Below are 23,385 nucleotides of genomic sequence, written 5' to 3'. Positions count from 1 at the left end.
CCCGATGTGGGGCTCGATCCCATAACGCCGGGATCACGCCCCGAGCCGAACGCAGACGCTCAACCGCTGTGCCACCCAGGCGCCCCTGTCTTCCTCCTTCTTATACCTATTAATCTCCTTTCTTCCAGTAGGCCTACTTGATTAATTACCTGATCTGTGGTAAAAAGTCCCACTCCTTGTCTGCTGGCTTCGTTACCTTTTGTCCAATATTTGCCAGACTTCAGTGTACCTAAGTATCACCACTGTTCGTTCCAAGTGAAGCTTCCTCTGTTCCTTGCTCCCAGCTCTGCTGATCGGGTGGGATCGAAGGTGTCCAGGATGAGCTTTTAAGAAACAGGTGGTCTACAGACACTCTTGTGGGAAAGACTTCTGCACATCGTGTTCCTTTTGCTGTTGTAAAAAAACAAAACAAAACAGAATAATCTCTGTACTTTTTCCCTGCTGGAACTGGGGAACAGAGAAGTCTAGCAGCATAGTTATTTATTTCGTTATAAAGTCCTTTTTTTTTCCAAAATGCATGAATGAGCCAGTGTAATAAAATTTAATCAGCCTCTTTACTTTGAGTGTATGTGTACAGCTAGTGTGTGAGTGTTGAGAGCTTTCCTCCCAGCAAGTCCCACATAGGGCCCATCAGAGTTTATTAGTTCACTTAGTTACTCTTTCATGACTGTTCATTCATCAAATATTTATTGAACCTACTTTATGCCAGGAAGTATCTAAGGCACTGGGGAAACAAAGATGAACTTTAGTCTCTACCTGATGAAGACTTCATAGCCTCACGCGAACCTAGCGCAAGGCTGGCAAGCTGAGGCTCCAGAGTTGGCCTCCTGTTTTTGTAAATAAAGTTTTATTGGCACACAGTCACACCCATTCAGTTGCATATTTCCTGTGGCTGCTTTGAAGCTTTACCTGCAGAGATGAGTAGTTGCAACTGAGACCATCCGTAAAGGCAAAACACTTGCTATCTGGCTCTTAAAGAAGTAGTTTGGTCACTCTTGGCTGGTGGCTATGGGGGGAAACAAGCAATGAGTGTTTCCTGGGGAGGCCTAGGTCACAGGCCCTGGAAACCCCAAGAACAAAGAAACATAATGATCTTTGGAGCTGAAAAGGGTGCACTGAGAAGGGAAGGTGCTCTTTCAGGTGGGCCTTGGAAACACATTAGGAGTCTGGCAGATGGAAGAGTCTTCTTGCCAGAAGGACTGTACCTTGGGGAACATCAGAGATCCTGAGGAGGCTGAGAAGAGCTCAGCTTGACTGGGCCAGTTGGTGACGGAGAGCGGAAGCTGTTGCAGGGCAGGCGGGAGCTGTAGGTGGGGTCAGGTTAGGGAGGAGCTTGGACTTCATCCTCCCACCAGTGATTCCGATTCTGGCCCTCATGAGAGGCCTTAAAAGAATGCAGATGCCCACGCCTCCCTTCAGCTCATCGCAATTAGACTTTCTGGAAGTAATGTTGGAATCTTTGGTTTCATCAAGTTTCTGAGGATCGACTGGCCTGGCAGATTTGAGAACCTCTGCTAAAGGCATTAGAAGTTTAGGAGATTTCTCAGCTTACATAATTACATGCTCGGATTTGCATTAGGAAGATACTTCTACTGTACTGTGTGCAGAGTGTTCTAGAGCTTGAGGTCGGGGCTGTGGATCAGGTGACAGAAAGAACTTAGACTCAGGCAGTGATGGTGAGATGGGGAAGAGAGTCAGATTTGAGACATATTTCAGAGCTGGGTTTGACAGTGATTCATGGCCACTGGAATGGGGTGGCAGAGGGCGAGGGTCAAAGGTGAGATTTAGAGGAAGATTTGGGAGTGTGGCTTGTTGTGATGGTATTAGCTAGCCCCGAGCATGTGGGGAATAAACTGCAATTCTTTGATTATTTGAAGATTTACGTGAAAAAAAATTTCCAGCTTTTACTAACTCTAAGATAACCCAGAAAAAGAATTGTATGTGGAGATCTCTTGAGGAGTGAATATTCCTAAGAAAGCAGAGGTTAAGGGAATTGTAAGATGGTTTGGTTGGTATTTTTTCAGATGAAATATGATCTCTATTAACTGAAAAATGGGAAGGAACGAATCAAAAACCCAGTGGACCCACAAAAGCAGAAGTTGTGAGTTAAATTTGGAGCAATAAGTCATCATCTGTAATCCTTAAAGCACTGCGGGATTTGCAAGTCATATTTAGAGCATAATAAAATTCAAATTATCAGTGTGATTATTAACAATATTGATTAATAACTTTGACCCTAAATATGCTTGTGGGAAAAAGGTTTTTCTGACTTTATGTAACTCTGCAGTTTGCTAACAGCATTGGTCTTAATTATTGCCCGCCTCTCAGAATCTATCTTTGTTATTTCATTTTACTTGCTAATAGCAAGAAGCTTTCCATCTATTTCTGTGCCTTTTAATCTTGGGGTTTAAACATACAAGAGTACCATTAAAATGATTTGTTCTTGGTTTTGATGTATTCTTTGAAACATTCCTAATAACCGAGACTTTTTAAGGGTTTAAATAACCTCTTAGGGATAAGGAATGAAAAAAGCCAATGCAATTTTGGGGGGAGGACAACAATAATAAAATCCGAATTATTTTAAAATTTCCCTAGCCTAACGTACATATATTTACTATTTTTGAGGAAGGTAGAAACAATTTTGACTGAGGAGGTGGCTCATTCTGTGAGTGTATTATTTGAAAACTGGGATCTAATGTGATCCAAGTGAATAATTAAAAAAAATGAATTAAATCCCCGAAAATCTGTGGAAAAAGCACAGGAAAGAGGTATTTTTGAAATGGTTATCACCCCAGAGAAAGTAAAGGCTCCCAGAATTTGTTTGGCGTCAACGAGCATAATGAAGTCTCTGGAACAACAGTTATCTAGGTTGGTGAGTTACCTGAAACGGTTACAGGTTGAAATGAAATCTTCATATTCTTTAAGGTTATTGACAAGATTGCTCTATTATTTATTTACATTTAGATAATAAAATAATTTTTATAAAAGACATTTTTTTTTGCCTTAAGGGAGATAGTTTTTACTTTTCCTTAGCTTAGAAATCAAGAACTTATGTTCTAATATTCAAGTCTATCAGTGCAGTTGAAAATTGGGGTGTCATAGAGGATGTCGCTATTTCAGGCTCTGTGCAGTCACATGCTGACGACAGGTAAGATGGAATCCTGCCGTGAAGAGAAATCAGGGAGGATGGGGCTGGCCGGGGTATGGGCCTCTCCGTTGACGTCCACTCCCAGATGTTCCCACATGGTGATGATTTCTGTGCAGTGTGTGTTTTGTCTTCTGATTGTTTCATGATCGACCATGATCCAAGCTTTTATTAAGTGGAAAGAGAAGTCACTGTCATCATTGTTTAAAACATATTTGATAGATTTACTTGCTGTTTTGTCTCCATCCTCTCTTTGTGCAAAATGCTTATCTGTCTGTCTTAATTATTCGGTCTCCTGCTCCTCAGTTATGAGCAAGCCTCTAACCTACATATTCAGTAAGAACCTGGAGTTTTCTTCTTTGATTTTATAGCTATATTCATCAGAGACCAATTGAGTTATTCTAAGAGAATGTCATTTTAAAACACCTGTGTCTTTCATAATTAATGGAGGTCAGAGTTAAGTTTTATAGTGTCTCTAGATAAAATGAGTCATTTAGTTAATATGCTCATGATGGCTCAACCTTTTCTTTAATGCCGGCTGAATTTTATTACTTTACACGAAGACACAAATGAACTTCGTCTATTAAGGCCCGCACTGCTCCCTTAGAGAATTTATTGTTGTGCTTAGTGATTTGTTGCTAATAGGCCACTGGGGAACATGAACGGACGCAGGAATGAGTTATGCAATCCTACAATCAATAAGAAATAAACTCCAGTGAGGAGCGAGAAAGCGCACTCAGACGTCTAGTGGGGAAGCTGTCAGTTTGTGTCTGCCAAATTTAATGGCTTTGTGATTTGAATTATTCAGTCTGTTGGATCTATGTATCCCTCATATATTATTACTCCTAAAAGTAATACAGTTATTACATTTGGATGCACAATGTCAAATTTTATTCCAAGACGTGAAAAAAAGGAGATCCATACCGAGGGAAGAAAAACTCATACTTTTATTTACTGTCGTTGTAAAACTGAACATTTACAGCGAGGTACACTCTTGCTTTGTACTTCCGTAACGAGAGTGGGCAAATGGAAATACAGAATAGTTCCCCTTAAGCTGTGCAATTAATACATTCTAAAACCTCTAATCTCTTCACCTCTTTCACCACTGCCTTTGTCCCCGAAGAATGGCAATATTCCTTATTACTACCTATTTACATCTCAGGGTGTTAGGAAGATGAATGAGACCACTTAAATGCTTTGGATTGCTCAAAGCATTGCCCTACGAGAGAAACTGACCCTATGTGAAACATTTGGTTAGCATTCCCTGCTGGCGGGGAGCCAGAACCATTACTCCTTCACGTTGGCAAGGTTGGTGGCCCTTCTCATGAACCTCACATGTATTGTTTTCCGTCCTCTGTGTGCTCACGATGGCAAGATAAAGTGGTTGCTCGTTCTCTAATGCCCCGGAGAACAGTCATTTCCAGGGACCATAGATCTCACTTTAGTGTGTGAGTGGCCCAACATCTGGGAATATCAATTTTTTATTCCCTTTAGAAGATTTTCTTTCTTTTTGTAATCTTTAACTTCGTAGGTCGTTGACCTCAACTGTGATGGATCAAGCTGTCTTGGGAGATTTCAGGTCCCTCATGTTGCTAGCTGGATTGGAATGTTTCCAATAGCAAAAATGGACTCGAAGTTGTACTTGGAACCAAATAGTTTGAGGAATAGTAGAATCCACGCTGTGTTTTGTCAGGTTCTTAGGTTCCAGGGAGGTGATTAGGGAATTCCACAAATATTTCGTTTCTGTTTCATTTTTTAAAATATCTTTTAAATCGTTGAAAATCGCGATAAAGTGAATACTGTAGGTGCCACATTACTTATTTATACTATTGAAAGATCCAGGAAGGCATTAAATTGCCTACTTGGGTTTTGTGTAGACGACAGTAGTGTAGTAAACAAATATTTGAAAGCCCCTACCAAATCTTTGTCTCTGAAATCAAGCAAAAAATAGCAACAAAAATGTGACCACCAACTGACGCAAAGATTGACCTTAAATAGATGTTGAGGCGGTGCAAAGTTACAGATAACGTGTTTCCAATAATTCGATTTTCAGAATTTTTAAGTTAGCTTAATCAATTGACTATATTAACAAATATTGTATGTAAGTACTCATTGAATGAGTTTTTGTTAATAAAGAATTATCCTTCCGGGGCACCTGGTGGCTCAGTCCATTAAACATCTCTTGATTTCCGCTCAGGTCACGATCTCAGGGTCGTGAGATCGAGCACTGCGTTGGGCTCTGTGCTGAGTGGGGAGCCTGCTTAAGATTCTCTCTCTCCCTCTCCCTCTGCACCTACCCCCACCTCTCCCTCTCCTTATCTAAAAAAAAAAAAAAAAAAAAAAAGAGAGAGAAGAAGAAAAAAGAATTATCCTCCATCTCCCTCTTTTACATGCTGAGATTTCATTTAAAATTGTTTTGAAATATGGTACTGAGTTACAAACACAAAAACACTCAAAGTATTTCTCAGGAATTTATTGAAATATGTCAGAATAACGGGTCTTTTTTTCTGATGGTTACATATTCATGCAACTCTCTTGGCCATTTCATATCTAAAAAGGGTCATGGTCTTTAGGAATCTGTGTGACTTAAATATACTGAGAGAGGGTATAGCATAGCTCTCTCTTGTCATAAATGAAGAAATGTGGGCACTCTTCAAGTATGGGCAGGCAGTTTCAGGAAGAATTCATGGGAAATAAGGAGGGAGGAAGGAGGGACCATTTAATCAGCCAGACCAGTAGGATTAACTTGTTCGCCTAATGGGCAGACATATGTCACAGTCAGATCTCAGTCCTAGGGGTGAGAATCAATTACCTAGAATCAAAAGCTTGCCATTAGCAATGTTGAGACTTGAATCCTCTCAAAATGATATGTAAATGCACCTGTGAATGAACAATGAAGACATGAAATAATTGTGCTGTAACAACTATTACCGTGTATTTCTCTCTCTCTGTGTGTGTGTGTGTGTGTGTGTGTGTGTGAGAGTGTGGGTGCTGGTGAAATTGGGAAGGGGTCATGGGATGACTGGCAGGTGAAGCTGAGTGGCATGGTGAGCCAAGGGACAGCGTGGTGTGAGAGGTCTTGATACTAATGCTGGGGCTTTATCTGATCCTAATAATCTTGAATAAATTATATCGTATCTCTTAATTTGCAGACTTTTCCTCTTTGGCAAATTGAAGGTATATAACCTGTAATGATGACTTAGCTTTAGAATTCTTGAATCTCTGCCTTTTTTTTTTTTTAAAGATAAAAAACCCCACAAAACAAAAAACTGAGATGGTTTAAAAATAATGACCCGTTTGCCTCTTGTAACCCAGAAAATATCAAAGGAAAAGTTCCAGTCTTTGCTGGTGCTTCTGTCCATTGGGACACTGGGCATGGCGGTGGTGGTGGTGGCGGCATCTCACAATTAACTGTGGCTTTCTTTCTCCCCTTCCCTTCTGTTCGTCTCTTGCGTGTCTCCACCATACTGATGTATCCCTGACCAGATGGCAGTGAGGGCGCCAGAGGTGTCAGGTGTTACGGGAAGTAAGAGTAAATGGTTGAAATATACCAGCAATGGTGGGCGGGGGAGGGCTACTTGCAGACTGACACCTGACGGGCAGAAAAAGGATGGTTTTTTTGTGGAGTGAGTTTTGCTTAGGGAGATGTGGACCGAGAATGTGGCATGTTTCTTATCATAATCAGCGTCTTCCTGTCTTGTTCTGTTGGGGCTGCTAGAACAAAACTTGACAGACTTGGGTGGCTTGTAAACAATGGAAATTTATATCTCACAGTTCTGGAGGCTGGGAGCCCAAGATCAGGGAGCATGACTGGGTTCTGGGGAGGGCCCTCTTCCGGGTTGCAGATGGCGGACATCTCGCTGTGTCCTCCCATGGTGTCTGGAGCCTCTTTTATCAGGCCGTGAATCCCTCATGACCTAATCATCTAGTCCTGCCTCCTATTACCATCACCTTGGGAGTTAGGATTTCAACATAAGACTTTTGGGGAGACACAGACATTCACACCATAGCCCTTCCCTCATGGACACACCTGAAAACTGGACCCCGGAGTTTCAGAGAATGACTTCTCTACCTCCTCCAACCTACTCTCCAAGGAGAGAGAGGTCTTTGAACTTTTCTCTCCAGTTGTCCTGTCCAGAGCTCTACAGAGCATGGTGGACACTACCATCCTCTTTCCTCAGTGGTGTGGAGGAAATTCCAGCTCTTAGTTTGTGTATGGGATGTGCTTTTCTAGAAAGTTCCAGATATGGATGCATGTGTGTGTGTGTGTGTGTGTGTGTGTGTACCTACATGGCAGGGGGTTGGGTATATGAGGGGAAGAGAGAGAGAGAGGGAAGGAGAGAGGGATAGGGAGGGAGGTGGCCTTGTGACCTCATCAGAGCCCCTAGGTAATTAATTGACTAAAAATATGAATACTTTCTTTTACTGAAAATATTTACAGAAAAAGTCTTTCTTAAAAGAGCTAGTGAGTTGAAGAGTGTGATGACTGTATCCCGGAAACATAAGATAAACAGTTTTGTCTTCTGTTCTAAAAAGCCAACAGTGCCATACCGTCCCTACTGACAGCAGCCCCCACTCCTGAACACAATCATCATGGTGCCCTATGCCTCAAACCTGAAATGCCTGGAGAGCAGAGTTCTCTTTCCTTCTCTGTACAATGGAGAATATACTGAGAATTTCAGTGTCTCTGGAAATTTCAGTATTTTCCATAAACCATCTAGAAGTGGCTACAATCGATGGAGTGGTTGCAATGGATCAGACACGATGCCACATGTTTTCCTTGGATGTAGCCCTCCCAACAGCTGCAGGGCGTAGGTAGGACTCTTAGCCCCATTTTACAGATGAGAAGACTGAGGCACGGAGTTGCTTAAGCTTCCTTCCTGAGGTTGTGTAAGTGGCACAGCTTTGGTTTTTGCACAGATATTCTTAACCAGGAGGTGATCCCACCTCCCGGAGTCAAGGCACGGTGACCGCTGGCGGCATTCTAGAGGCAGGAAGCCAATTACGAGACCGGTGTGAGGGTAGGGAGCCATGGTGCTCATAAAGGCAATGTGTGTACGGCCCGTAATTGCCCCTGGTGCCACTTGTAAGCCTCTCATCTGAAAGATTGATCTGTGCGTGCGTCTCGATTTCCCGCTTCTCTTAGAGGAGTCCTGCTGGCCTCTGTTCACATCAGGTGAAGGCTTGGCGCATCTGCAGATGCTCGCCGGCCTCCAGGGGTGCTTTCCTTGGCAGCTCCTTGCACGCGGAGTTCACATTCCTTCCCCTGCAGGAAGATGTTTCTGTTGGAAACCTTGCCTCTGCATGGTGCCCGACTAGATAAAAATAGACTCTGCCGTCACATTCCCTCGTCGGAGGCATCCTTAATCCGGGTCCGCAGAGAGGGCTGTGGGCCGTCTGCAGTAAGCGAGAGGGGAAGTTCCCCCAAATGGCTTTGTGGCGGAGGTGGCATGTGCCAAGCAATGCTTCTGGGAGCTTCTCTGGCATTATTTCAGAGATAAAATTGGAGGTTCGGAAAGAGTGTGGTGAGGAGGCCGCTGAAGTGCTTTGGAGGTGGCAGTGTGCACTGAGTGTGGGATGACAGTGCCCCCGTGGGGGCTGACCTGGGAGAAAGTAGAGTGCCTGGGGGGGGGGGGGCAGCGCCTGGGACACATGAGACCGCTCTGAAAGTGAACTTGTCCCTTTTCTTCTTCCAAGCAGTGTGCACACACATGCTGCTGGATGCTGGCTTCCCTCTCGGCTTTGTCTTCCCATCCCTACCCATTCAGTAAGGCTGTTTCTCGGTCTCCTCAAGGTCATGCCCTTGGCTTGACTTGGCTGTTACTTGTCACTCCCACCGGGACACCATTTCTGACATCTACCCTCCTCCCCAAATAATGAAAATAATCTACTTCTGACTGCCATCGGGAAACTTTCCTTACTCTCTTGGTGCCGTGGAAAGCATCTTGGAGCAGCCCCTTACGTGAAACCCCGGCGTCTTGGAGACCCTTCCCACTCTCATAGCGCCTGCTTTCCATAATATGCCTGTTCTCCTGCATTTCCTGCTTACACCTGGGCTAACTTTCTCCTCCGGGGTTCCCGGAGTGTGGCTCCGGCTGCACCAGCTCCTCTTTGGCATGAGGTCAAGGGGGCGGTCGTGATTTGAGTCCGAGCCCAGAGCATCTCTCACGAGGGAGGCCAATTTTTTTCCAAAAGCTACGGCAATGAAGTCCAGAGCCTAATGGTGACTGATACCTGTGTTCCCCCCCTGCTATGCTGATGTCGACTGCATATTTCATTGTTCTTCCCCTTCACTGTTGAAAACAGAGAGTTTCCTTTTCTCTGCTTTCTTGCTTCCCACTTGGGCAGCCGGAGGGGACCCTCTCAAACCCTTGATTGGCAGACCGACAAGTTTATGCTTCTACACGTCCACACACTGAATCGGTCCAACAAGGGAGAACACTGTGATGCAATGACTGTGGTTGAATTCAAAAGCTGGAGGTGTGGTAATTGTAAATCGTGGTGAGTGTCGGTGATCTTTAAGAATGAAGACTCGTGAAGAATGGCTTTGTATTGTCTTACTTAACTTCAACTCAGTTTCAGAATCCATTGCCTACATCCTTTGGTCCATGCCACATAGATCAAGAGAGTCCATTAATAATTGAGATTTACCTTAGTCACACACACACAGACCCATAAACACACACACCTTATTCCTTAACTTTCTTGCCAATCCCAAATGTGCACCTGTTGTCATATCGAGTGCCTCTCTGAACTCTGAGTTGCAAGGAAAACTTCTAAACACATTCTTAGCAGGAGAAGCAAAAATCGTTACTTTGTTTTCCCTCGTTATCATAATTTTTATGACTTGTAATATTTTGCATCTATTAAAAATAAAACTGTTCTCTTTTTGTGTTTTGTAGAAACTACCTCTTCAGGTTACAGCTTGAGGATTTGTCTCTGATCCAGGTAGGTGCAATTTATCTTTCTCAAACTTTCGTTTTCCATCCCAGTTAGCTTACTGTCAGAGGGAACGAAGACAGATGTCTGTAAAGGTACTAATCAGGACAGAGCGGGGGTGCACTTCCCCAGCGGGCCAGGCTGCGGGACTCCTGGCTGCCCTGTTTGTCATGACTCATCACCTGCTGTCATTCCGCATTGGCCCTTTTCTCCTTCGGGGCAGCCTCCCTTCCTTCCATGGGCATCATCCCCATTTATTCTTCACCAAATGGTAGATAACTCAAAAGACACCTTCTCAATATCTGGAGGGCCCCCCCCTCGCCGTTAGAAGAGTCGCTAATTATAAGTTCGCTCCCTTTAGCCATCAGATTTTTGTAAAAGTCAATTTCCTTAGAAAAACACCTCTGTTTCCTCTTTATCACTTTTAATGAAATCAATATGAATAAAGGGGTTAAAAACCACATAGAGCAAAGAATAAGTGATGATAGATAAAAATGCAATTTATTTCCGGTTTTACCGTTTGAAGAAGGAGCCTGAGATCCTTCTGCCTGAATAGAGTATTTATTTTAATGGGAGTTGTGAATCACAAGGACCCACTTTTGCCCTGCAGGCTTTCTGAAGTGTCTGGTAACCAGGGTCTCCTTGCATAAGGGGAGAGTTAGGACATGAATATCTCCTTGGCCGAGCATCTGGAACTCCCCATGGAACGTGCCAGAACTCCTGGGTGCTATGCATCTTGGGAAAAGTTCTTAAACCAATTTGAGTATCACCCTCGTGTACTAGAGCTCTAAGAGGTAGTGGAGAGAAGTTGATACTGTTTCTTCTCTATGTAATGCTGGTATTTGTGAACATTCAGGAAAGTTTAGAGTGAGGGTTTAATACTAGACCTATCTTTTATTCACAAGGGCCTCAAAATAAGCCAAAGCTAATTTTGGTAAAAAGCAAGGGCTCTGAAGATCTATGGACCCGAGTTTGCGATATAGCTTCATGCGTCCCAGCAACTGTGTGTTTCCTCATCTGTGAAATGGCCACAAGGCACTATTACCGTCACACTGTCACTGCTAAAATTAGATGAAGGAAGGTGTGCAGAAGGGAGAAGGCATAGTGATTTCTCAACAAATGTTAATTGCTTTTGTTTTTAAAAGTGATAATGACAAATAATGACTTACCATAATCATTTCATCACACCTGGCAGTGAATTAGTTGTCTTGCCACTGCAATTTAGTATGTAAGTCTTTAAATGAGTTGATTTATTGGTAAAATAATGAATGTCTTAAGAAATCAAAATGATCAGCAGTTAAACCAAAATACTGTTTTAAAACTCCGATTTTCAATAATCTTTTATAAAAGGTATAGACCTTTTCACCAGATGAGAACTATGTATTACGCTCGTGAGGTTCTCACGGTACATCAGACTGTCTGCCGCAGTGTGTGTGGGAAAAAGTGGAGAGCGTAGACGTGTGTACAAACATTTGTTTACATGCACATACTCATTTCCTTGTCTCCTAGTTGTCTTGGCTGAGAGGGTCTGGAAACATTGGCAGCCTAGTAGCAATAAGCACATTTAATATACAGTTCTTGGTTTCTTTTCTTTCTTTCTTTTTTTTTTTAAGATTTTATTTGAGAGAGAGAGAATGCACAAACGTGGGGAAGGGGCAGCGGGAGAGGGAGAAGCAGACTCCCCACTGAGCAGGGAGCCCCACTGGGGCTTGATCCCAGGACCCTGGGATCATGACCCAAGCTGAAGGTAGATGCTTAACTGACTGAGAGACCCAGGCGCCCCTACAGTTCTTGGTTTCTAAATTTAATTCTCCACTAAAAGGAACCAAAGTTTCTTGGAGAAGTAGCTGGTTCCAGGGCCTGGGCAGCAAAAGTTCCAGAGAAGCTGGGATATCTTGTTGTTTCCGGAATGAAGGAGATATTCAAAGCATGATGAGGGCAAGTCAGAAGACCTGGGAGCCAGCTGGAAGCGGGCTTACTGAAGAAATCTGGGACAATTTGATTGTTAAAAAAATAATGATGGTCTCCGATTCTAACATGTTGAATAACCTAAGAATGAATGAGGATATACTAACATCAAAATAACTGAATAAGTACACAGAGGAGGCAGAAGGGGCCATTCTTCCTTCTGTCAAATGCCAGCTGCCAAATATTGAAAGAATGATCTAGTTACAAAATTATTATTTGGCTACCATGATACTAAAAATTGATTCAGGCACAAGTGATCAATGGCTGTGAAAATGTATGGGTGAGACTTTGATGAGGACCAACATATTTATGTAGCCTCAAAGTACTTACCTATAACATATTTATTCATGATAAGAGGAAAACTGTTTCTTGATGGTGAAGAAACCCAGCCAGTCTCACCGTAACCTAGTAATCAAAGGTCCCTTTACCTTTAATGGGACAAAGAGCCAGCAAATGTGTCCTGATTCAGTGGACAGAGAAGGACACAGCAGGATTTCCTCGATATTCAAACTACAGATTATAACCAGTTTCATTAGGAGGAACCATCACACAGACCAAAACTGAGGGGCATTCTATAAAAAATTGGCCTCTACTCTTCAAAAATCACCAGACCATGAAAGGCGTGAAAAGAAAGAAGGGCTAGTCCCTCATCAAGGAGACAAAATGCCTTGGTAGGCAAATGAGACACTTGGTCCAACTCGTATCTTGGAACAGAAAGAAAAACTTTTTTTTTTCTTCTCTATCAAGGACACTACTGGGAAAGCTGGCAAAATTTTAATGTCTGGGGACACCTGGGTGGCTCAGTCGGTTGAGCATCTGCCTTTGGCTCAGGTCATGATCCCAGGGTCTTGGGATCGAGTCCTGCATTGGGCTCCTTGCTCAGCGGGGAGCCTGCTTCTCCCTCTGTCTGCCATGCCCTCTGCTTGTGCGTGCTCTCTCTCTCTCTCTGGCAAATGAATAAATAAAATCTTAAAAAAAATTTTTTTTTAATGTCTGTAGATGAGATAGTAGAAATGTATTATTTTCTGATTTTGATAACTGTGATGTGATTGGGTAGGAAAGTGATCTTGTTCTTTGGGCAAACCTACTGAGATAAGTAGGGGTAAAGGGCATGGTTTTTCCAGCATATTCTGAGATCATTTAAAAAATTATAATACGTGCACCCAGAGAGGAAGAATGATAAAGCAAATATGATAAAATAATTAATGGGGAAATCTAAGAATTTAGGTGAAGGGCTTGTGGGAGTCCATTGTGTTTTTCTTGCAACTTTTCTTTAAGTTATTGCAAAATAAAGAAATGCAAAGAATCGGGCCATGCGTTTGCCGCCGACCTTGTATGCTGTTTCTGTGGGGGCAGAGAAACCAAGTTGCTCTTCCCATCATTGCTTCCCTTTGTTGTGATTGCGTTTTGGTGGAAATTAAGGTCAGGTCATTGATGGAGCTGAACTCTGGAAAACCCATCAGCATCACCACCTGGTAAGAGAGAGAGCACAGTCTACTGACAAAGGACCCAGCAAGAAGACCGTGACTTTCAGAACGGTGGCTTTGACGACACAGCCCTGGTGATAGCTGTTAGACGTTGCTGTACCTTTGGTGCAAAACAGTATAATTCTCCTCTTGCACATTTTGTGGTTGTGTGTGCCGCTTGGGAGCCTACTGTTTACTCAGTGTGGAGAGAGAGAAAGCTGGCTGTTCTTCCCGACAGACTGGTCTTTCTTATGTGTCTTCAGTAAAACTGTCTTATTGATTTCTATGAATAATTTATTTTAATTTATTTAATTTAAATGATGATTTCCAAGGGTGGCCCAAAAGAGAGGCGTACTGATAAGGAGGGGGTTGTGCTGGTGTCATAAATGGCACTGTGCAATAGAAACATGGCTCATGCCTAGTTGATTGAAACTGGTGGTCCCATTGAAATAAGTACAGAGAAATGGGAATTGTTTTTAATAATATATTGGTCTTAACTCATTCTATCAAAAATGTCATTTCAATAAGAACTCATTATAAGAAATTAATGAGACGTTACATTTCTTCTTCTTTTTATTTATTTTTTTGGATTAAATCTATAAAATCTCAGTGTGGATTTTACACATAGAGCACATGGGGATTCAGACTAGCCCCCATTCAGGAGCTCAGCATGGCAAGTGCTCCGTAGTGGACTGTGCCGTTCTAGAGAATGCGTGCAGAAGCCTTTATGACTTGAACGCATTCGGTTATGTCATAGAAATGTTAGTTTCTATGAGGATCAGCTGGATTAACTTGAATATCTCAGGCTAATAATTGCCTTCCTCTTCCTCTCACTAAAGATAAAAAATGATTGTTTAAACGTGAGAAAGTAAGGATGCTGAGATGAGGGAAAAACAACTTGCAGTGAGGTGGAGAGAATCAGAGTTGAGAATCTTCAACAGCCCTGGTTTCCCACCGGACAAGGCTTCATTTGATCTTGCTGTCCCCCCCCCCCCCATGACAGCTGGGTCCAGGTCCAGGTGGCCTCGGGCGTTGCTTGCGTCTCTCCCCATCGCCTCTGATGATTTGTTCCTTTCTGACTGGCCAGTCTCCTGTCTGCTCAGTCCCGTTCTAACTCTTCCTCCGCCCTGAATTTGTCTCCTGCCTCAACAGTGTTTTAGGATCGGTTAGAAGAAGGAGGATGCTGGTTAATGTTCCTTCTTCTCCTCCTCCTGAGTTGTTACACTGTGTCCTACACAATGTTCCTTCTTCTCCTCCTCCTGAGTTCTAGAGGCTTTCCCCAGTGTCCACCCAATTCAACGTGCTGCTTTACATAGAGTAACCAGCACAGCTCTTGTCTGGAGCAGGAGCACAATGAATGCCTCTCAGTGGATCCTCTCCCTCTGCCCTTCCTCAGGTCCCCACGCTGGTGATCCCAGTGTATGTTGTTTGGTGAGAGGAGAAGGGAAGGGGCCAGGTGTTAGTCCTCCAGGAGCCATGAAAGAAGGATGGGCCACAAGGTGTCGGCATTACACATGGGAGTCAGAGCACATTACCCATCCCAACACGCTCATGCCTTGGGGCTCAGCTTGTGCCGAAATCCACTGGTGAGAAAAATGGACTTTGGTGCAGTGGCCTCAGAAAGGGAAAACTCAGATTGCCTGACAAGCCCGAAGCTGGAAGCATTCTGGAACCAGAGTCAACAGAACCCCAAATCAGAGTTCTTTTTCCCTTTGCCTCTCTAACAAGGGTGAGACATCACTGGCGGGGTTTCAAAAGCAGTAAAGATTCAAGCCGGGATTGGGTTGGGGCAGAATTCCTCTGTTACCCTGAGTGAACATGATCTGTTTGAGGAAAATCTCTTGGCATCACTACGAAAATATGCACCTATAAATATACCATGAGGTAAAATGCCTGTACACAGCATATTTGTTACGATTTTCAGTCAGGCATACCTTTTGTATTAAAGCGAGAGATCAGAGTTGCTTTAATTTAAGGAAATAAAACCTGTTTTTCATCAGTGCCTGGAGAATCAGATTATCAATGTGATATCCTTTCTAAGGCATCTTTCTACTGACAGGCTGTGGTAAGTTCCCCTGTGGCCCGCGAGTGCTGAAATTGAGCCGTGGCATCTTGAAAACCAATCAGGCCTAGTGATAGAAGACGTGGCGTTCGCCATGACGTGTCTCTCCTACTTCTTGTCATGATAACAGATTCAACTCTTCAACATCACTTTTCTTCCTGCCTTGATCAGGGCAGTTATTTTTCAAGAACAAAGACGGTTTTGAAAAATATAAAAATGCAGCTGGCCTCAGGACTAATTGACAACATGAGCCCATCTGGGATCGTGCCTTGGATGGCCCAAGGTAGACACTCCTTGAACGGCGTCCTGAGAACACAAAGGGGCTGCAGCTCATTTAGGTTCCCTAGCTTGCTAATATTCTTTTGGGAACTTGCTCAAAATCCATTTTTATATTGTTTTGTTACTGAGGGAAAGGAATTCACAGCCTATTTCTCACTTACGACTGCTGGAATAAGCAGAAAAATTGAAATCTGTGTTCCAATTTGCCACCTGCCTCTCTGCGATTTGTGAGTTAAAAACTGTTAAGTCTCTGACAACCTGGTCAATATTGGTAGAGATGTCTCTTGGAAGTTAGGGTAGGTGTTGAGTTTGTTTCCTGAAGCTGTAGGTTTGGGGAATTGAGTTTCAACTTGAGACAGTTTCTTAACCAGTGTTTCTCAACTGGGGGCTGCTTTACCTGCTGGGATCTCTGGCTTTCACCACTGGTGGGGGCCGCTACTGGCATCTGGTGTGTGGAAACCAGGGATGCTGTGCCATATCTTGCAATGCGCAGGGCAGCCTCTCCCCGTTCCGCAAAGACTGTTCTGGCTCAGGGTGGTAGTAGCGCCAAGGTTGAAACCCCATGTTAGATCATTGCTGCCTCACTCCCATATGCTTTGAAGAAGTCGCTTTTCTAGTCTGTGATGTTAAGATTACTTGATTGAATCTGTGAGATCTTTGATGTGTTTAAGGAACTTTTCTCTTTTTACTTCTTCATATATTTAACCAAACACATGTGTGAATCCTTAGTGGCCATTTCTAAAGAAGCTGCTGGGATTCTTGAGTTTAGACGGCTTCCCTTTGTCAATATGCGATTAAATTTAAAAATAAATTCAGTCAATTTATAATGCCAGTACCTCTCTGATGGGTCATAACAATATGGTGTAACTACCCTCTGTTGGAGTTCTTTTGTGTAATTTAAGGAATGATGTATATTACTCAATAATTTAGAATAATTATTCAAATGAGATATTCATATGGACTAATTGTTTAAATCAAGTTTTATATTTCTATTGAATAAAGAGAGACCAGTCTCTACTGTAGTCCTCAGAAATCATAATTCTAAACTTTATTTTTGCCTTTATTAAACATGTTCCTAAAATCACGGTATTGTAGAAGTGGAAGGAATCATTGAGATCATTGTTATTAAAACCTTTCGGGGGTCTGCAAACCAGGGCTTGTGGCTCATAGTTAAAGTTTCCGTGGAACACTGCGCCACTCCCATTCATTTGGATATTGCCCACCTGGGATTATAGTTCCTGATGTTTCTTGGAGCGCACACACGCCCATGTGTCTCATATATTGTCTACTGCTGTGGTAGAGCAGGGTTGACCAGTTGTCACAGAGACTGCCCTGCCTACAAAGCCTAAACTATTTACTAAGTGACCCTTTAAGAAAAGGTTTGTTATGGTATCTGGTACATAGCAAGTTCTCAGTGTTTCCTGAATGGATGAGTGAATACAATATGAGGTAGTGTAATGTGTTTTGTTTTGTTTTTGGCTTTTCAGACAGTATTTGGTTGCTGTGTTTATTTTGAGTCAATGCACAATGCCTTCGTGGTCCCAGGTGCCCTTCATCCCTACATTCTGGACTCTTGGTGAACGTTCCCTGTCAAGTGCTGTTTATCTACCCATGAATTCAAACATCTTTACTTTCCTTTTCTCACAACCTCCTGGGGGATTTATGGTTGTTTATGTGTATTTTCTAATGACGACTAGGATTTTATTAGTTCAGAGTCTTGGTGAAGTTGAACTAACTGCTGTTAACAGACAGTCTTGTACTCTCAGTGACTGAACACACACACACACACACACACACACACACACACACACACAACCTATTACTCACTTGTATGACATCCAGCACAGAGGCTGTGGGGGCCCCGTTCTATGCTGCCATCCAAGAGTCCAGGATGTTCTGCATTCTGTGCCCCCATCTTCAACCCACATCTGCAGGGGCAGCATGGAAGGAAGAATGGTAAACCACACAAAGGAGAGCATATGGGCCATGCCAGGAAGTGGCACACCTCCCTTGTGCCCAAATTCCAGTGGCCATCCCTTAGTCACACAGCCTTCATCAACTGCAAGGAGGGATGGGAAGTATAGTTTGCAAAACCAGGAAGAAGCAAAAAGCTGGGACATTAGGATAGGGGCATGCATTAGCATTTTTTCCCAGACAGTGCTAGGAAAAACAAGACTAGCCCCTAGGGTTGCCCTTACTGCTCCCTGTTCTCCCGTCTCCCCCACTGCCCTTCTAATTTTCTACTACACACAGACTTATTCATGCTTCCAACATTTCTGTGAACAACAAAGTGGAGATACTTTGAATAAACCACTTAGCCTCTTTGGACCTCAGTTTTCTTCATGGTGCATTTTGGAGAGGAGAGCCAAGAAGAAGGATGGAGTATCCCTGCCGTCCCTTTCGGCATTAAAATCTCAGTGTCCACCATCCTTCTGCTTTCTCTTTCTTCTGTCATTGCTCAAATGACTCCTGGATTCCTCTTCTTTAATGACAACTTTTCCCAGATTCGGAAACATGGCATTATGCTTATTTGAGGCAACTGCAATGATCCAATTGCCATACAGTCATGATGACAACAACAGTAGCAGGTGGCACTCACTATTCCCTTACTCCGTACTCAGCTCTTTACATGCATCGTCTGTCTCGACTTTCACCCTCTCAACATCACTAAGGTTGAAGTTACATTATTTTTAATATTTTATAGTGGAGGAGTTGAAGTTTGGAGAGTTTATGTGATTTAACCAACACCACCCAGCTGAGATGTGGCTGAGCTAAGATTTGGATCTGGGTCTGTTGGGCTCCAGAGGACAGTCTCTTCATCACTAACCAATATACTGCATTATCTTACTCATTGGTACTGACTGCCATACTGTCTGTGGTTGACAGCTGGCCTTCAGTGAATGTAGTAGTTAATTTATAATGATGAGTTAAATCTGGATTTTAAGTTGGGTTTCCTGGAAGTCAGAGAATCCTTGGGATTCCATGTGCTTGTGCTTTATTGAGGGCATGTTCTTAGCAGGTGGGGAGTGAGGAATACAGCAGAGAATGGAAGTAGGCAAGGATTTGCTCTCAGCTGGAGTCTAGTGTCAACTTCATCCCAAGGGGATTTTGGAGCCTGGATAGTATCTCAGTTGGTCCCCTTTGAGGCCAGGGGGATGATGATTTATACTCAACTCCTACTTGTCTTTACATCATTAGCTACTGATTTTCACGTTTGGGGGAGGTGTGGTGACATAGCCTCCTAGCGAAGTGGCTCTCCTCAACCAAGAGCAATTTTCAGAGAAGGGGGCAGGTGTGAGCTGGTATGGGCCAACCGCTCCCAGCAGCCAGTAGAAGGGCCACTGTTCTGTAAGGAGAGCCAGGTAAGGCACCAAGAAAACCCACTATGGTTTGTACTACTCAGTAGGTTTGCATATTTTACTTAGGCTTGTCCTGATATTCTAGACCTTGCCTGCGTAGGCATCAGCCCCTGCCACCAAAGAATTGAAATATTTGTATGTCTTTGAAACAAGAAGGTAATACAAACTTGATTACTGAACGCATTCTGTTGTGTTGTGCATGCCTTCGTCTTTAAGGATTTTCCCTATCCATTTTGGAATTTATGCCCCAGAAACTAAATAGAAGACACATGAATATTTTGCTTAGTTGTATGTCTCCTTTAGTTTCCTGAAATAAAGTCAGGAAGTTTCTGTGAGCCAGTAGCATATACTGTATGACAATTGCAGGCCGGTAGATAAACGAGGGGTCCGTTTTATTTATCTAAAATGCATTTCTACTGCTATTGCAGAAGTGGCCCCGGCCCCTGACAGGACTGCTGAATGATGGACCTGCGTAGATTCTCTGCCCTGCTTTCGGTTTCCTTACTTGTGTGCCTCTCCCCAAATGCTGACACAAATAGATAAGCCAACATACCAGAAGCACCCTTTGTTTCTGAGATAAGTAAAGGATTTCTTGTTTGAGTAAGAAATTAGCTATTCAGTGACCTAGGGGCCAAGTGAAAATGAATAGCAAGGGAGAAATAGAAATGAAAAACAAGTGAGTCACATGGGCCTACCATTCTCAACAGTGACTGGACTGAATCTCCTGATTGGTGATTTTTTAACATGGGGCTGGTTGTCATCCTGAATTTATTCAGTGACTGTGATGGAGCTGGATAGAATAAGTGTGGGTAGAGCTGTGATGGGCATGGCCTTTGTTTAATATGTGTGTATCAGACTCTCCTTTTGCTGTTCTCTAATAGCTAACCTTCTAGAATTGATATGTTACTTTTTCATTAGGTCACAATGTTTAATCTGGGCATTGGTTCTTATGGGCCTAGGGGCTGGCCTCTTTCAAATGGTAGGATACGATCTCTGCTGTGACTTTATATGGGTTGATTGTACAGTTTAATTCTTGAAGTTCAACCCTGTGTTCAATTTTGGGGATACTCTATTATTGTTTTCGTGTTTTCTGGAGGGCCCAGTGGCAAAGTGCCCACTCAGATATTCAGTATTAGACGGAGCCTACTTAATAACAAAATAGGTATGGGTATGTATGAATTGAAGTCCAAAGACCTCGTAAAATTCTTTTCTGAACATTTTAAATCATCATTTGGGTAACGGAGCATTGAAATCAAAAGTAGTCTTCAAAGTATAGACATCCGTTTCTGGTTCAGGAAGGTAAGAGACAGCCCACATACTGCTCCTCCACCCATAGTAACATAGCATTTAAATGACAATAGACAGAAGTAAAAGGAAAAACTCCATGAACACTAGGAATGGGATCTTATATGTATCCCAAACAACTTGAAGATGTTTTTTGAAGGCACCCTTTATTTGGGAATTTGGAAATATCCAAGAACAGAGAATACCACAATCCAGAACATGGTAGTAAAAGCCAGATGACAATGACAACTAGTTACTTCAGATGAAATAGTAATTGTTCAAGGAACACAATAGGACATTAATAAATTCCAAGTATTATATAGTGAGATTCAAGAAAATATTACAGTTATTCAGTAAATATGGAAAATTCAATACTCATGATTACCTCAGCTCTTTCCTGACAATGTCATTTTGAGGACAGAGACAATATTTAAATGTTACAAGTTCACAAGAACAAGTAATATGGGAAAGAAGATCACTTGGTTTTGGGTTCAGCTAAAGGTTAAGCCTCCAGTAGATTGCTGCTCAGAATGAGAGAAACGAGCAGACATTTGGTCTCACACAGAAGTCTAGCCACAAATTAAAGACTCAGTGGGCCTCAAACACATGGCCATCCTACCCCATGAAGGCAGTTGTCAAAATGTGATAGTCCTATGGCTAAAGATCTAAGCTAAAACAGAGTAGAATTAATTTCCCACCATGTTAAAGGACCTAGGAGCTAAATACCCAGCAGGTTCCTGATGGAAAACTCTGGAAGACCATACTCTAGTAACAAAGATGAATCAGAAGTTCATTGAATCTCCCCCGACCGCACCTCAGCCCTGACTCAGTTCAGTCCCTGCCTGCACCTCCCCTTCCCCCCATCTGCTTAACAGAAAAACAAAGCAACTCTCTCTGAAGGAAGATTCTTTGGTGGCAATAGCATAATTTGGAGTCTCTGAAGTTGCCTTGCAGTAAAATATTCTAGATGTGTGAAAAGGCAAGACTTTGTGACAGAAGAATTAGGTAAAAACAGGCAACAGAATTAAACCCACAGATGATCCAGTTAGCACATTAAACTGGGAGATAAGTTGTTGGAAAACATCTAGCCTGAGGTACAAAGAGGAATGAGGACCTGAGGTACAGAGAGGAATTAGGAGAGAAATGTTAAAGGTAAGAGGCACATATGAAACATTCAAAATTCTATCTCACATATAATTTGAGCCTCAAAAGGAGAAGAGAGGAAAGAAATCAGTAGCTATATTCTTAGCAGTTATTGCTAAGACTTTTCACAAATGATTAAAGACATCATTCACCAGGTTTAGAGGTTCAGCAAGGACTAAGAATGATAATAATGTAAGACCACATCTAGACACATTATGATCAAACTGCTGAAAAGCAATGGCAAAGAGAAATACCTTCAAAATGAACCAGAGTGGGGAGAAAAAGACACACAACCCTCAGTGGAGTAGAAATAAGATTGACAGCTGACTTTTCAGTGGAAACCAAAGAAAGCAAAAGACAATGGAGGGAGCAGTAGGATGTCCAGACCTTCCCTCCCTTTATACAGCAGCACAAGAGCTCCTGTGTTGCCCTGAAAGAAGATGGAGGCTTGGCTTTAGAACATGACAAACCTGGAGGTACATTGTACTAGGGTACCCAGAAATAGCCTAGATCTCTCATTTAAAAAATGGAAATTAAGTGTAAGTCTGTGCGATCCCAGCTCCTCTCCCCCGTATGTGGTGTTCATGCTGACATATACTTTTTTTATTATTATGTTAGTCATCGTACAGTACTTCATTAGGTTTTGTTGTAGTGTCATATACTTTACATGGATGTTTGAATACACATTTGTCAGTATTTAATAGGCTACAAGTTGTACCCTAAGGATATTGACATCAGTAGTCATTCCAACCCAAGAAGTTCACATCCAATGTAATGGGCACTGGTAACTTCTGGTCTACAAAGCAATTCATGTACCCAGCTCTTTTTTTTTTTTTTTTTTTTTTTTTTTTACAGTTCCCATTATGAAAAATAGGTGGTAAAACCAACTGAATGGGAAACTTGGAGGAAATAGAGACAAGAAGTTACCATTAATGTTTTCTGAAATTGGAGAAGATACTGCATCCATGAAACAAGGAGAATAAAATGTGTAGTCTATTAAAAGAAGTCCTTCACAGATTGTGTTTAAAATGATTGATAAAATGATGTCAGTGTTCAATTAGAAAATAAATTTGATGCAGTCTCCCAGAAAGTTGGATAGAGACTGAGAGATGGAACGTGATGGAATATATGTGACCAGTGCATGATGAGTACACCAGGCCCGCAGTAGAGGCTTCCACAGGAGAGAGGGAGACAAATCCGGTGAAGGCAAAGGGAGGTAGTTATGGGCGGTTGTGCTGCGGGCAGCAGGAACAGGTTGGAGTAGGTAGAATAGTGTCAGAAGGATTCCTAATGGAATCCCTGAGGTGTTAGAATGTGCTTGGAGAAGGGGTGCTGTGTGGCTCAGTTGGTAGAACGTCCAGCTTTTTATCTCAGGTCTTGATCTTAGGGTTGTGAGTTCAAGATCCGCGTTGGGCATGGAGCCTACTTAAAAAAAAAAAAAAGGAATGTATTTGGAGAAAACACAAACTTATAGTTGGGCATTGGGAGACAAATCAGTAATAAGTACATAGAAGAAGAAACCAGACCTCTGCTATAGACTGAATGTTTGTGTCCCCCCCCCCACCTTCCAAATTCATATATTAGAACTTAAACCCCAATGGGGTGGGGTTTGAACATGAGGTCCTTGGGAGGTGAGTAGATCATGAGGCGAGAGCCCTCATGAATGAGATTAGTACTCTTATAAAAGAGACCCCAGGGACCTCTCTTCCACCTTGTGAGGTTACAGAGAAAAGCACTCTC

The 23,385-nt window shown here is 42.7% G+C and overlaps 1 protein-coding gene across 5 annotated transcripts in view; it reads left to right on the top strand.

Moving 5' to 3' along the window:
- SEMA5A (semaphorin 5A) overlaps positions 1-23,385 on the top strand; it is a 477,069-nt gene that overhangs the window by 214,574 nt on the left and 239,110 nt on the right. For all 5 annotated transcript variants that reach the window (XM_057312155.1, XM_057312158.1, XM_057312156.1 and 2 more), the window contains one exon: positions 10,048-10,093. In XM_057312155.1, the coding sequence (XP_057168138.1) occupies positions 10,048-10,093 (46 nt within the window). The remainder of the gene's footprint in view (positions 1-10,047; positions 10,094-23,385) is intronic.

Source organism: Ursus arctos, unplaced genomic scaffold (assembly GCF_023065955.2).
Source record: "Ursus arctos isolate Adak ecotype North America unplaced genomic scaffold, UrsArc2.0 scaffold_15, whole genome shotgun sequence".
Taxonomy (NCBI): domain Eukaryota; kingdom Metazoa; phylum Chordata; class Mammalia; order Carnivora; family Ursidae; genus Ursus; species Ursus arctos.
This window is presented reverse-complemented; position numbering and strand designations above follow the sequence as displayed.